The following is a 16,006-nucleotide window of genomic DNA, read 5'->3' on the forward strand; positions in this document are numbered from 1 at the left end:
GAAAAGTAAAAGGCAGAAAACAATAAAAAATTAAAAATTAACTAGAAAACATATAATAAAGGCCAGGCGCAGTGGCTCATGCCTGTAATCCTAGCACTCTGGGAGGCTGAGGTGGGAGGATCACTTGAGCTCAGGAGTTCGAGAGTAGCCTGAGCAAGAGCAAGACCCCACCTCTACTAAAAATAGAAAAAATTAGCCAAGCATGGTGGCGTGAGCCTGTTGTCCCAGCTACTCAGAAGCTGAGGAAGGAGGATCACTTGAGCCCAGGAGTTTGAGGTTGCTGTGAGCGCTAAGATGACACCATGGCACTATAGCTGGGGTGACAGAGTGAGACTCTGTCTCAAAAAAAAAAACAAGAAAGCAAACCAACAAAATTTTAACCTCATTCTTTTTAGATAACTAATGCAAAAGAAACCTCAGGCAAAACTATCAAGAACAAAGTGGGAAATGATGTATATAAACAATAAAAGGAATGAAAAGCTATTTGTAACTACAAATATAACAACCGTTTAATTAAAAAGTATGAAAAATTATGTTAATAAATTTGAAACTTCTGGGGAAATGTATAATCTCCTAGACTGACATAACTCACCAAATGGACTTTGTATAATAACAACGTATTCTAATTAAAAATAAAATTAAAACTACAACCCAAATTGAGGGATATTCTATGAAATAAATGGCCTATACGCTTTCAAAATGCTATGGTCGTGAAAGACAAAAACTGACTTAGAAACTGTTCACGATTGAAGGAGACATGGCCACTAAATGTCACAAGTGATTCATACAGAGATCTTGGGCCAGAAAAATTATTTTCTTTTGTTATTAAGGACATTACTGGGCCAACTAGCAAATCTGAATAAAGCCTCTAGATAACAGGACCATAACAATGTTAATATTCTGAGTCTGACAATTGTACTGTGGTAATATAAGAGAATATCCTTGTTTTTGTTTTTTGGACTTTTTTTTTTTTGGGGAAATATGCCGACAAATATTTAGCTGTAGAGGGACATCCATTCTGAAACTTACTTTCGAACTGCTCAGAAACAATAATGTATATTGTTTATGGGATGCCATTATTTTGGACTGAGCTCCTGCAATAGGCCCCACAGACCAGACCACACTAGAATGCAGTCACTTGTGCTCAGTGCTAAGTAATCAAAGTGAACAGGAGATTCACAGTAACCAATTAGAAAGGGTCTACTTTACCTGGGCAGGCATGGTAAGAAAGTCCTCTCAACCCTATAAGGAAAATAAGTTTGCAACAACCAATCCACTTTTTCTTCCCTGTTTCTGATTTTCTTCACCCCTTTTCTGTCTATAAAGTCAATCTCCTGTGCTCAGCTCATGGGAACACTCGTCCTACTTTACAGGTAAACAGAATAAATAGAAGCCAATTAGATCTTTCAACTAAACTTGTAATTTTGTCTTTTGATGATCAAGAGAAAGAATGATGAAGCAAATGTGGTAAAATGGTAACTGAGGAATCTGGATGAAGGGAACACAGGAAGTCTATACCATTTTTGTAAAATTTCTCGAATTACACAAAGAAAAATCTTAAATTATAACCACAAGCCTTCATTAACTCACACTTGTACATCTAAATCTCTTTACCAATAAACCTAGACAAAGTTGCTAAAAGTTTTTTCATCAGATTTCTCCCAAGTTCAAATCTATAGTGCTTTTGTGATGTTTCCTATATTAGTATTAAATTCATGGGACACACACTAAAGTAAGATTGTATTTACCAAAAAGAAAAATAAAAGATACTCATTAAAGCTTAAATTTGAATGAAAATGATGGATAAATAGACTGTAACACACACAAACACTTCTCCTAGGACAGTCCCCAGTGTCTCCATATTCATCTGTAATAGATCATCAGACAAAAAGAAGTGTGCCTAATGTAGACTATTACTGCCTTACTGATGTATTTAGCAGGAAAGAAAACTTCATGTTTCATTTTTTGCTGCAGTGGTATCCATTAGTACTAATTCTCATTTTATAGTCTTGGAAACACGAATAGTTCCCACTGTAAGTTTTATAAAATCGAGTTTCTTAAAGTAATATGAATTTCCATCAACTTTATGTTAATTTTGAAGGCTAGATTTTTTAATGTAAGTTGATCCCAAAAATGTTAATCAAGAGATTTATATTTTTTGCTGTGGCTTCTAAATTATTCTCAAATTCCCAGTACTCACAAGGCCCTAAAACTCACAAATAAAAAGAATGAAGTGCATGATTACAAAGAGTTGATATCTGAAGAATAAAATCATTGATTAAAATCAACTTTCTCTTATCAGTAAAATAAATTGTCTTGTCTAAATTATTCTTGATGGGAAAATTTGTATTGTAAAAATTTTAGCTTGTTTTAAGGAGATTATCATCTTAAAGGAAATGTCTTTTGTTCAAGCACTTTAAATCTGACGGTGACTTCCTTGTAATAATGATATTAAAAGGTATGCTTAATCATAACCTAATGACAATATTGAAATTTGATAATGACAGTAAATATGGCATGATAAAACTCCTTTCAGACAATCAATAAGGCTATAAAATCAGCAGTAAATGAAATTCAACAAAGATTGGGGGGAGAAAAGACAAATGAATCATTATCATCTTCTCAACAATAACAACTAATATTTATTGAGCTCTGATACTGTAGCAGACACTGCTCTAAACACTTTAAAGTTTTATCTCATTTATTCCTCAAGTTGATGTCAGGTAGGAACTCAGAAACACATTTTTCCGGAGGCTAGAAAGGGGGTGCCAGAGGTCTTTTTCAGGACTCAGAGGCACTGCCTGCTTTCTCCCCAGTAATAACGGGGCCTCTATTTGGCTACAAGAGCTACAGGAGCTCAATGTTTGTGAACATTACCTTAAATCAAAGTATATAAACTGCTGAATAAATCAGTTGTCTTCCAGCCCAACTGGGCAGCTGATGTCGCAGAGAGCTCTATGACCCTCGCAGGACCAGGGACTGGAGAAAAAGAGCCCAACGTATGCTTCAACTGTTCCTACACTCTGGGGAGCCACTGCACTTCCACTAAGTTCTGTTCCTTAGTTACATGTATCAGCAACTTACAGAGTATGTCTGTATTTCCTCTTCTTTCACACTCATAATCCTCCTGAAGCAAAGCAAGTAGGTTTTATTACTATTCCCACTGTTGGTGCGGAGACTCAGACATAGGTAGGTTAAGTAAGTTGCATAAAGCTACATGGATCATATATATGCCATAGATCCTGGGGAAAAAAACTAAAGAATCATAAAAACATATCCATTTGTATACCCTTGCTCATAGCGGCATTATTCAAATAGCCAAAAGATAGCAGCAACTCAAGTGTCTGTTGATGGATGAAAAAAATGGGATATATACATAAAATGGATTATTACTCAGCATTAATAAGGAAGGAAATTCTGGCAAATGGTACAACATGACTACTTGAAGATAAACTAAGTGAAAATAAGCCACAGACAAAAGGACAAATATTGCATGGTTCTATTTATATGATGCAGAGTAGGCAAACTCAGAGACAGAAAGTAGAAGGGTGGTTGCCTGGGGCTAGGGGCCAAGGGGAATGGGGAATGAGGAGTTACAGTACAGAGTTTCAGTTTGGGAAAATAAAAATGTTCTAGAGATAGATGGGTGGTGATAGTTATATAACAATGTGAATCTACTTAATGCCAGACTAAATCTACTTAATAGATTCTGTCTTAAGAATGAATCTCCTTAATACACTTTAAAATGGTTAAAATGATAAATTTTATGTTATGTATATTTTACTACATTTTTATGCACCATAGCTGGGCACAGCAGCGCCCTGTAGTCCCACCTACTTGGGAGGATCACTTGAAACCAGTAGGTAAAGTCTAGCCTGGACAACACAGCCAGACCCTATCTCCTAAAAAAGAAAAAAAAAACGTGCATAATATGTTTAAATCTTTCTACAGTTCATAGTGTTCAGACTGTGTGTGTATAGCTGTGGTGGTACAATGAAATTAGAATTCAAATACACATCAATCTTGGTGATAAGACACTTTCAACAAAAGATTTATCAAAATGTTAAAACAAAGGAATAGAAGCAATATACTCTAATGACCTACTGCAATAAGAACCTATGTCCCAGAGATAGAAATTAATTTATTCATTCCTAGCTATTTAGTGAATACCTATATATGTCAGGTACTGTGTTTGGCACTGGGGATTCAAAGGTGAGGAAAAATAGATACAGTCACTATACTAATGAATATAACAAGCTGCTGTGTGGGGAGTGGGAAGGAGAAAGACAGACATTAGTAAGATAATCACAAAAATGAATGTTTAATTACATACCTGGGTCTCTATATGAGCACATCGCAAAGTAAGTGGCCTGCCCTAAACTGATGGATTAGTCAAGGTTTGAAGAAAAAAAAAGTAAGCGTTAACTATGTGGGGCCCTGAGAAGACCTGGGCAAAGGGAACTGAACATGTAAAAGTCCTGTGGCAGGACACAGACTGTGGAGCCAAAGGAGGGATCCAGCCTGCCTGGAGTCCAGAGGGCACAGAGGAGAGTTTGTAGGCAAAGGGGCTGGAGACAGAGGCCAGGCAAACTCCATAGTCTTGCTAACTAGAGTAATGATCTGGGTTTTTACCTACATTCAATTAAAAGCCACTAAAAGGACATAGGGTAGGAGACAGCAAATTCAGATCTAATATAGACATTAGAGGTGTTCCAGGATGCAATTTCCTCCCTACTAAATCAACGCAGCCTGACCTTTTTTAGGACCAGACTTGGCATGAGGAAACCTAGGTTTCTAGTTCTGATTGTGTCACTAATTAAATGTTAAGTCCTTATATAATTTACTTCACTTTCTGTGCCTGGGGCTTATCACCTATAAAATAGTCTATCCTAGATTTCTAAGGCCTCAAACAACTCAAAAACATCTTTCTCTTTTATTCTTACCCCTCCCCCCCCAAAATTATTTAGTCCTCAGAGTCCAGGCAAAAGAGAAAAGCCAGTACCTACACTCCTCCAGGGCTGAGGCTTTGTTCCAGCAATAGCTCCCTGATAATGCTTGTAACATACTGCTCTTCAAGCCAGGAGGGTGCAGAATCTGTTCTGGCCAACACCACACAGGGAGTCACAGGCTAGAACTGTCACCAACTAACTTACTTCCACTTACTAACCAATTCAGGATTTCCATTGTTCCAAGGAATTGTGTTCCCATGAAGGGAGGGAAATCAATATAGGTTAAACTGATTTTTTTCCTTTGCACATTGTTCAAAATTCACTTTACTTTTTTTTTTGTAAAGACAAGGTTTTGCTATGTCGCCCAGGCTGTTCTCGAACTCTTGGCCTCAAGCAATCCTCCCACCTCTGCCTCCCAAAGTACTAGAATTACAGGTCTGAGCCACCACACCCAGCCAAAATGCACTTTATATTTTAATGAAAAAAGGGTGAAATCTATGAAGCCTCCATGGCTTCAATGTTTTGAACAACTATGAATCTTATATACCTTAGATTAGCAGTGTTTGAAATTCACAGTTCAGCTACATTCATAACAAATCTCAAAGTGAAGATGCTAGAGCTAGTGATGTGCAGGCAGCTTAATTATTTGCTCCCAAAATATTATTGGTGATTTGACAGGTGGCATATATTGTCCTGGATAAACAGGTGTCAGATTAGGAATGCTGAAAGCCTATTGTAGTCTTCACAAGAAAGTCACAAAGAGAATCACCTAGGAAGGGTTATCAAGTCCAAGAGTTCCACAACCCTGCCCTCTCTGTCCTCTGTAGTAGGAGGCCTCAGACCATGGTTTGGTCACCTAAGGAGAAAGGTACTAAGGTGATCAGTACAGGATCATAAACACTGAAAGAAAATTAAGAACTTGACGCTCCAAATTCAACCAAATAGTGAATCCATTTTTCATTTAATGGCACAAAACAACCTATCAACCTTTTGTATGTTCTTTTTGGTAAACAATCTGCAAAATTCATATAATGAAAATATTAATAATCAATTTTTAACCACACTCACTCATTTTTATAGAAATGCCTCAGGATTTCAAAGTCTAAGTAAAGCTGAATCTGGAGTAGTCTGAGCAGGAAACAAAGGAATATAAATGTTGCAGACAAAAGAACATATTTTCTTCAATGCTACCGAATCAAAGAAAGAACAATAATGATATTTAAATCCAAGCCATTTTAACAAGCTTGAAGCAGAAGGGTAGGTATAAAAGGTAATCTGGTAGAGCAGAGAGAACTTCTCAGTAAGAAGAACAAATCCAAATCCTGTCTCTGAAACCAGCTACACAAACATGACAAAGCACAATTTCTTGAGCATCAGAAACTACTTATGCTTAAAAAAAAGTAACAGTAATAAATAACTTAAAGTAATATATGTGATACAAAAGTGACTTCCAAATTACTAAACACTAATGGAAACAAACAGAAGAGATAAAAACACTGGAAGGTATGAAGGTACCTTCCTAAAAGGAGCACAATAGGCAAGTATTACAGATAACACACATAAAATGTATTCAAACTAATTAAGGTACATAAGTAGCGTCCTCTTTAAAATGCTTTTTGTTAAAATAGCCTTCACTCACAAAACAAATACCAAATCTTAAAAAGTCTGCCCTCTTCCAAATGAACTTCACTTGCTGTCTTGCACAGTCACCAGCAGTGGGAGGCAGAGAGTTGCTGCAGCGGCTAACCAAAAGCCCACACACGTGCTCTGCACCCCTCAACCCCACCTTCAGGCAAGTCAGCCCAGCTGCTTGAGATCCTGAGTTGGTACAAGAGCTCTGTACCATCTCAGGAACAAGCCTGTCCATTCTCACTCCTCAAACAGGCCAGAGGGAATTTGCTGGACTATAACAAGGACCATATCCAGAGTCATAATCTGGGAAGCATTATCTTATAAGAAAAGTGTTAAAGGGACTGGTTAAATAACAGTTTATCTATACAAGGGAAAATGACCTAACATTAGGAAAAAACTTTCTAGGTTCCTATAAATGATAAGAAAAGGTATTTATGTTATATAGTTAGGGAAAACATTTGGGAGACAAGGGGTATAAAACTTGTTTTAAATAACCTCAACTACATTAAAAAGAAAGTTCACATGAGACTTGTCTTATCAGTAATCAAATCGTGGTGCCTGCACAGGGATAAACAGATTAACAATACAGAAGAGAATAGAATAAAAGTGCAAAAGCAGACCTAAGTATATCCAGGACCTTAAAATATAATAGTAGGACAATTATAAATCATAAAGAACGAATTCAATACAAGGTGTTATAATGATTAAACATATAAAACAAAATTAGATCCCTACCTCACTCTACTCACAAAATTAAATTCTAGATAGATTTACAGTCCTAAATATGAATAAAATCTCAAAACTATTAGAAAAAAATAGGACATGGGAAAACAAGATTTAACAACAGAGTGACTGGAGTTGCGCAGTGCGAAGAACACCAAAGACGGCCAGCAAACCATCAGGAGCCAGGCAAGGGAAGGATCCTTCTCTGCAGGTTTCAGAGGGAACATGGTCCTGCTGACACTGTGAATTTGGACTTTTGGCCTCCAAAACTGTGAGACAATAAATTTCTGCTGTTTTAAAAAGCCAGAAAGAAAAAAAAATACAACTCTTTTAAAATAATAACACAAGTGAAGTAAGGACAAAAGGCTATGAAGCTAAAATACAAAGGAGAGAAAACTTGAAAAAAGCCAATAAACACATGAAAATATGCTTAACTTCATTAAGTATCTGGGAAAATATAAATTAAAATGAAAAAGCATCAGGTTAGTAAACACATGAAAATACCAAGTTTTGAAGATAACGTAAGGAAATGAATGAAGAAAGGAGAACCCCCATTAACTGTTTCTGAGACTATCAACTTCTACCACGGTGTACAAAAAAATCTTGCTACATGTGGTCTAATTCAAAATGAGCACTATGCTCTGAATCAGCATTCCCACTCCAGTTACACCCTGAAAAGCTCACATATATACTCACAAAGGGACATGTCTTGGAATTTTCCAATGTAGCATTATGGGTACCAGCAAAAGAAAAATGTTTAAAGCACTCCAGATGTTCACTGGTAACAGAATACACAAATACTCTGGAAGGCCGAGGTGGGTGGATCGCTCAAGGTCAGGAGTTCGAGACCAGCCTGACCAAGAGCGAGACCCCATCTCTACTAAAAAATAGAAAGAAATGATCTGGACAACTAAAAATATATATATATAGAAAAAATTAGCTGGGCATGGTGGCACATGCCTGTAGTCCCAGCTACTTGGGAGGCTGAGGCAGTAGGATCGCCTGAGCCCAGGAGTTTGAGGTTGCTGTGAGCTAGGCTGACACCACGGCACTCACTCTAGCCAGGGCAACAGAGTGAGACTCTGTCTCAAAAAAAAAAAAAAAAAAAGAATACACAAATAATGTTGTATAATATGAAAGAATATTACAAGTACTATATTATTCAAAGCAGTTGAAATGAATGAACTGGGCGTACTTGCTAACATGGCTAGATTTCAATAATGGGCAAGTGGCAAATGTTACACAATCAATTTAAGCACATATAAAACAATGTTTATGCTGTTTTTGGATCCACAAATACACAGTAGAACTATAAAAACAGACTAGATTTATAGCAGATTTCTTATGGTGGCCATCTCTTGACAGGAGGCAGAGGTGAAGAAGAATAGGACTAAGGAGAGAATATTAGGGACTTCAACATTAACTTTAATGGTTGGAAAAAGTTTTTAAATCTGAAGAACTAAAATATTAACATTTTCTTTAGGCAGCATTATGTGGAATTTTATTATACTATCCTTTTTACTATTCTGTAATTTGCTATTATTGCTTATAATGCACAAAAAAGGCTAAATGGAAATGATGAAATAGTAAGATCATTCTGATCTGGGTATGGAGAACAAAGATGGGGGCTGCTGCTGTACTATCTTTCAACTTTTCATAATAAGCATAACATTGATATTAGAATCGAGAAAAAGTCTTTTTGAACAGAAAAAACTATACAGGTAGGTACTTAATTAGATTCCATGTAGTTCTGGAAGTTCTTACAAACATGACATACAAACATGACATCTATACATCTATACTCTTGCTTCTCTGGTAAAATACTCTCCAACTTTTTTTTTTGTTTTTAGAGACAGTCTTGCTCTGTCGCCTGGGTTTGAGTGCAAGTGGTGTCATCATACCTAACTGCAGCCTCAAACTCCTGGGCTCAAGCAATCCTCTTGCTTCAGACTTCCAAGTACCTGTGACTACAGGCACATACCACCATAACCAGCTAATTTCTTAATTTTTTGTAGAGACAGGGTCTCGCTATGCTGCCCAAGCTGGTGAGGGAAAAAATGCAAGTTCCCCACCACATAACAGAAACACTGTGCTAGCCTGGAGCGCTCAGCAACATTACTACAAAGTAAATTAAACAGGTACCAAAGTAACTACTTTAGGCGGTGTGGGGGGTGGGGGTGTCCCAGCACTTTGAGTGCCTCAGTACTTTTCTGTCTTGAAAGAGCCGGCCGGTTCAAAGCAGCCCTGACTGCTTCGGAGCTGCTTTGGTTATCCTGTAGTGCCCATTAGCTAACTGTAATACTAAAATCCCCACCTAGTGGAAAATTGTAACGTCACTAACATAACATGGGTTGCATGACAGCACAGTGGATGATGGTACTGTGCCTGAGTGATTTGTTTCCACTGAACATGCAAAGATACAATGTACAAACTTTGCATTACTCACTGGGAAGAGACCTACAGCAACACCACAGGGTGGGCAGATAGGGATTTTGCTAGCAAGAAGCACCTGTGGAAGAAATTCCTGTGCCACCCAGGAGCAAGCGCCCTTATAAGTAACCTCTAATAAACTCATCTAACTTGCCAAGCTGGACTTACCTGAATCATTCTTTGGTCTCTCAGCTCCCTCTCAGTTTGGGGGGTGGTCCTGGGATTTTCCCAAAACAGCTGGTCTCAAATCCCTGGCCTCAAGCAATCCTCCCACCTAGACCTCCCAAAGTGCTGGGATTATAGGTGTGAGCCACCGCCATAGCCTACTCTCCAAGTTCCAAATAATCAAAATACAAATGTATTTTGGAAATCCTAAAACTGTGGATAAAATATTAATGCCCCAATGGAGAGAACAAAACTTTATACAAGAAATTTAATAGAAGAAATAACATTCCAAGTTTAGAAAAAGGATAAGAAAAGGTGTTGCATAGTGACTATACACCACTAATGGTCATGATCTATAATTGTACAGAAATACACAGAAAGCATAGGAAACAAATTTGATTTGCATTCCCACACGAGTTTATATTATCACAACAAATATTTTGTGAAAAGCATTTCAAATTGCTATACAATGAGAAAGTAATAAAACCTATCATTTGTTGTATTCCATTCCATCAAAAAACAAAACGGAAACTTTTGTTTTATGTAATAAATACTGGCCAAATATCTCATCACACCTCAGTTCTCTCATCTGTAAAATGAGCACCCTATCATGCCTACTACAAAGGGTTATGGGGATCAGATATAATATTAATAAGTAATTTTGACTGGCAAAAAACCTACAGGTCTACTTTTTTGGAGCATGCAGAGAAACGTGTGCCAGGCTCAAGTCCTGGCCACAGCCGGTATTAGTGGCATAATTAAACTGAATATAGGTAGCTTCATTTGATCACAAAAAGAAAAGATTAAATAGATTTAAAAGATAGCAACCATAATATAATGAAATAACATAAGAAAGTAGCCCCTGTTTCTAGTGAACAGGCAGGAAAAACTTTAAATATTGATATTGACTAATGACATGACAAAAAAGTAACTCCTACAGCAACGGTTTCAAGAGGAGATCACTTTCACATAAAAAAAAAAAAATTGAAAAGCATTATGTATGATCTACAACTATGTAAGTACATAGACTCAGTCCATAGAAAAAGTAAATCAACCTGGGCAGCTGGCACACACTTGCAGTCCCAGCTCCTTGGAAGGCGGAGGCAAGAGAATCGCGTAAGCCTGGGAGTTCGAGACCACCCTGGGCAACATAGCAAGAAACCAACTCAAAAAAACCCAACAACATTAAAACAGATAAATCAAAATGGTAAATCGTGTCCCCCCAAAAATATTATTTTGCCATTTCACACCTCCTCCATGGAATAGTCATTCTTCTCTTAGCTCACAAAGAGAAGGGCAACTTAGGAACCAGTTAACCAACTATAGCCAAGCCAAATCAACCTGGCAGTCTGTAGGCCTCAGAACAAGAAAGCTCCCAGGTCTACAGTATTGCTTAATGGCTTAATAATTAAAAAGTAGCATAAGGATAAGTAATCCCAAAAATTCAAAGAGTGTCTTACCAATGTGATGTCTCGGGAAGCTGCAGCAGCACTCATATGCAAACTAGGCTGCCTCACAGAACTGCTGCAATCAAGGGCTCTAGCAAACGTCCCAACAGCACTGAATAAACCACAAACACAGTGAGAAAAAATTAAGCTTGTTATTTTTGTACATTTAAAAAAACATATTTGGGTAGTGAATGAAAAATTGTAAAAGAAAAAGCAAAATAAGTTGTTGGAAGATTGAGAATCAAATATCAAGTAAAAAGTATTTTCTTTGTATGAGATTTAATAATTGACAAGCCAATTTACCATAAACGGATCCTTATAATTAAATCAAGAAAAAATAGCTCATGTGGGCATAAAGAAGAAAAGGGAAGATCTATTATAAAATGCCATGGAATAAACCATTCGTATCCAAATTGGCTCAAAAAATAAAAAGTCAGTGAGCTGCGGAGTTTGACTATTACAGCAAAGCAAGTTCTGATCACTTTTTTAGCCCAAATTATGAAATCCCAGCAACATTTTTTTCCTTGAAATATCATTAACTATAGCAACCCCTTCCTGTGATGACTCAATATAAAAATAGACTTCCACTAAAATCCCATTAAAAAAAAATTACCACAACAATGATTTTCATTTAATGATTTAGAAGGCCTTCCTCTATGTAAGGAACCCTAACCTCAAGAGGTACAGCATGAAATGAAGACAAGACTCGTTGCTTATCACCTGTATTTTAAACATGTTAGCTGAGGAAGAGATATTTCTAAACATTTTAATTAAAATATAACATACATACAGAAAAGTACACAATGTACAGCGATGTAGTTATCATAAAGTGAACGAACCCACACCCATGTCATAAACATCCAGGCCCAGAAAGAACACGACCAGCAACCCAGGAGGCTTCTCATGCTCCTTCCCAAAGGGAGCAGCCATCCTGGATTCCACCACCGTCTATTAGTTTGGCTCAAATAGGATCGCAATATAGACACTCTCTCTGTTGAGCTTCTTTTGTTCAAAATGATGTTTGTGGTTTCATCCATGATGGTGACTACAGCTGTGTTCATTCATTTAAACTACTATGTAGCATTCTTTTATATGATTCCCCACCCCTACCTCTGCTCTATTATTGATTGACATTTCATGTCGCTTCTGGTTTGGGGCTACTACGAATCGTGCCATGCATGCTATCTGTATACGTATATTTTGGTGCAAAGGTGTATACATTTTTGCCAGGTATATATTTAGGAGTGAAACTTAAGGGATGTTATGCATTAGAGGACAGCCAATCATTTTCCAAAGTAACTGTACCAATTTTTACTCCAAGGAGACTGCTGGTTCTTCCACATCTTCACCAATGCTTGGCACTGTCTTTGAAATTTTCATCATTCTAGTGGATGGGCAGTGGCATTTGACTGTGGCCTTAATTTGTACATAGAAGATTTTTTTATAACAAATATTGAAAATAAAAAGATACTAGGGACCAAGTCCTTGGTATCCCTCATGCTGGCTTCAAAGGAAAAGAAAACATATTAGCCCTTGGGAATCAGGAAAAGGAAAAAAGAGGATGCAAATCAAATTCGAAAACTTGCAACGTTTCCTAAATAATCCACAATTTGGACAACCTGTTTGGGGCCTCTAGGCCAGGGGTTCCATCAATAATTCATTTCTACTCCTGAATCTTCAGTCTCCTTTATTCAACTGAATGGTCCCTCCCCAATGAGGTACATGAAGTATCTCCATCCAATTCCATAGTGAGCTCAGTGAGGGCTCTGGAGTCCCAGTGCCTGGACACCCATTCAAAGTGTGACAATCCATGGTGACTGGCTGTATGAACAGTGCTATGTAAGGATGAGCTAAGACTATTTTTTCCTTTGTATTATGAAAAGAGTTCAAAAGAAAATCAGAGAATAATATCCTGAAGGCCCTTGCATCTACTGTCCAGATCTAATTGATTTTAACATTTTGCCATGTTTGGTTCATTTTTTAAAGAAAAGAAATATGTAAATTTGGTTAAAATTTACATATCCATTATGTATAAAAAATCCATTAATGAAATAAAGCATTGGTTTGCACACTGTAGAACGTTTCATAAATGACTGCTCTGTATACACATAAATGATCATCATACTGTATGTACCCTCAAAATATTATCTTTCAAATGATCTCTTTGCTACACATAGTTCTAACTCATTCATTTAATTGCTATAAAGTAATATTCCATTTAATGAGTATACCACCTTAGTTTTTTTCCAATCTTTCCACTATGACAATATTATGATAATTTCAATTATTTTCTGTTTTGGGGCCATTTTCCCATGAGCATCATTTACCGTTATAATTCAGAAAATAAAAATAAAAATAAAATTCTGCGCCATTCATTTTCTCAGAAAAGAAGAGGAGGAAGGAAGCAGGCCAGCCAGGCAGCAGGCTGAATGCTCGCAAAGAAAGCTCTGTGCTTAGCAACAGGCCTTCCTCACACACAGATGCAGCGAGAGGGATTCCAACAGCATGTACTTATTGATACCCGAATGATCCATGTCTACAGTAAGTGAGATCACTGCTTCCATTAAAGATATGGGATTTCAGGGATTGAATTTCTTCTGTTTTCTTTATGAGCAAAAATTAATAAACCTATTTTCATTTAAAACAGAAATTAATGACAGTAAATTATTATTTAGGAAATGGTATGATATGTATTAATATTAAGCTTTCTCATATAACTAGAAAAATAATAATACAAATAATGTAGGAAAAGTAGCATACAAAGAAAGAAATATACAAATACCTATAAATTCTTTTATAAAAAGAAAAGATATTCCTTGACCCAATAATGACATACTCACCGTGCTACAACTAAAAACTGGTCAATCTGTCGATCGGTAAGTGGGCTATTTGGGTCCCAAACTTTAACTTCCAATTTTGATTGTTCCCTCTCATCTGATTCTCCTGTCCAAAAACAAATGAAATGGAGTCCTGTTACTCACAAGAAACACTGTCTCATATGGTTAATGAGAACGGTCACCATAGCATTAGAAATGTTTGAATGCAAGGTAAATTTTCATAGTTTTGGTACATTTTTTTAAACAGCAGATGTACAACACTTTGTAAAGTGAACACTGATGATAACAGAACAAAAGCAACCGTATGGTACATTCATTTAGTCGTTAACATTTTTTCCACAGTACATACTTCTATGTGTGAGGGGCACTATGCCCTATGCTAAGAGATATAGAGATGAAAAAGAAAGCACCACTGCCACAAGTCCCTTAAACTATGATAAAACTTACATATAAATACCTAATGATACAAACAAAAGAAACAAATGCCATAAGAGACATATAGATACAGCTGTAAGAATCCGAACATTAGGGAAATCATTTCAGGCTAGCTAGGAAACAACGTCATGAAGGAGGTGGCATTTCTGCTGAGAACTGCAGGGTTTGAATGTACTAGCAGGGGAAAAGGACTTTAAAAAAGAAATGAGAACATATACACAGTCACTGGGCATTAAAATGTGATAAAGAAAGTAGCTCATTCTGTCAGGAGTACATTAAGGGGAATGAGAGAAGAAAGCTAAGAGAAGTGGGTTATGATCATATTACTAATTACCTTCAGCACAAAATGTTGATCAAATATTCTAAAAAACTAAGGTTGTATGAAACTGTCATCCTAGAGGCCCTTTCCTGGACAATTAGAAATATTCTTTGTTCTAAATAAAGTTCATTTTTTATTGTACCCAGCCATCAGAGTACTACGCTTTTTATACTACATTTAATTCAGAAACATACAAGGATGACATTTATCATCATTTTTGTTCAATACGAGTTCTGGCCAATGTATTAAGTTATAAATCAAGGAATAAGAAGTTACTAAAATGGCACAATAAAAAACAAATACAAAAAACACAATGGTTTTCCAAACAAAGAAAATATAATATAAAAAAATCACATTCATTGTAACAATAAAAACATAAAACACTAAGAAATAAAATTGGAGGTTTTACATAAAAAAATTTCAGCCGGGTACAGTGGCACACACTGTAGTCTCAGCTTCCCAGGAGGCTGCAGCAGGAGGATCGCTTGAGCCCCAAGAGTTCAAGTTTGAGGCCATCCTAGGCAACAACATAGTGAGACCCTGCCTCTAACAGCCCTAAAAAGCTCTCTTTTGTGGGCACAATTGCCCTGTAGAAGAAACGAACATCAGTGAAGTGAAGTAAACAGCAGATGCAAACAGGCTTTCCTGAGTCTCCTTTATCCAGATCTAGGAAAGATTAACTCATAGGAAAAGGAGACTAAAGGTCTGACAGAGACACAGTACCATAGGCTACATCTACTCTTTCTGAGAGCAGCTGCAGGATTACCTGAGAGATTTTATCTAGTAACAAGACAGCTTCACAGCCTTTGCTGGCCATGCTTTCTTTCCTCCCTTCCCTCTCCCTTAACCCATATCGCCCCCTGTCCCCACAAAAAGCCCCAAGCCCCTCTTCGTTCTATAACCTCAGGATGCTATAAATACTTCAGTCATCTGACTCTTCTTTGAGTCTTGCCATGTTTGTGTTTTAAGCTAAGTGTCATTTTAAGAGAGTCAAAAAGCTTTTAAAAAAATTTTTTTTTTAAGTTTATAAACTAAAAAAGTTACAGTAAACTAAGATTAATTTATTAG

At 36.8% G+C, this 16,006-nt stretch overlaps 1 protein-coding gene across 2 annotated transcripts in view; it reads right to left on the bottom strand.

Annotated features, from left to right (window-relative positions):
• Positions 1 to 16,006, bottom strand: part of MTA3 (metastasis associated 1 family, member 3) — a 205,700-nt gene that overhangs the window by 65,689 nt on the left and 124,005 nt on the right. For both annotated transcript variants that reach the window (XM_012653859.1, XM_012653858.1), the window contains exons 7-8: positions 14,188 to 14,290; positions 11,360 to 11,459 (exon numbers count right to left, since the gene is read on the bottom strand). In XM_012653859.1, the coding sequence (XP_012509313.1) occupies positions 11,360 to 11,459; positions 14,188 to 14,290 (203 nt within the window). The remainder of the gene's footprint in view (positions 1 to 11,359; positions 11,460 to 14,187; positions 14,291 to 16,006) is intronic.

Source organism: Propithecus coquereli, unplaced genomic scaffold (assembly GCF_000956105.1).
Source record: "Propithecus coquereli isolate 6110/MARCELLA unplaced genomic scaffold, Pcoq_1.0 Scaffold43, whole genome shotgun sequence".
Classification (NCBI taxonomy): Eukaryota; Metazoa; Chordata; class Mammalia; order Primates; family Indriidae; genus Propithecus; species Propithecus coquereli.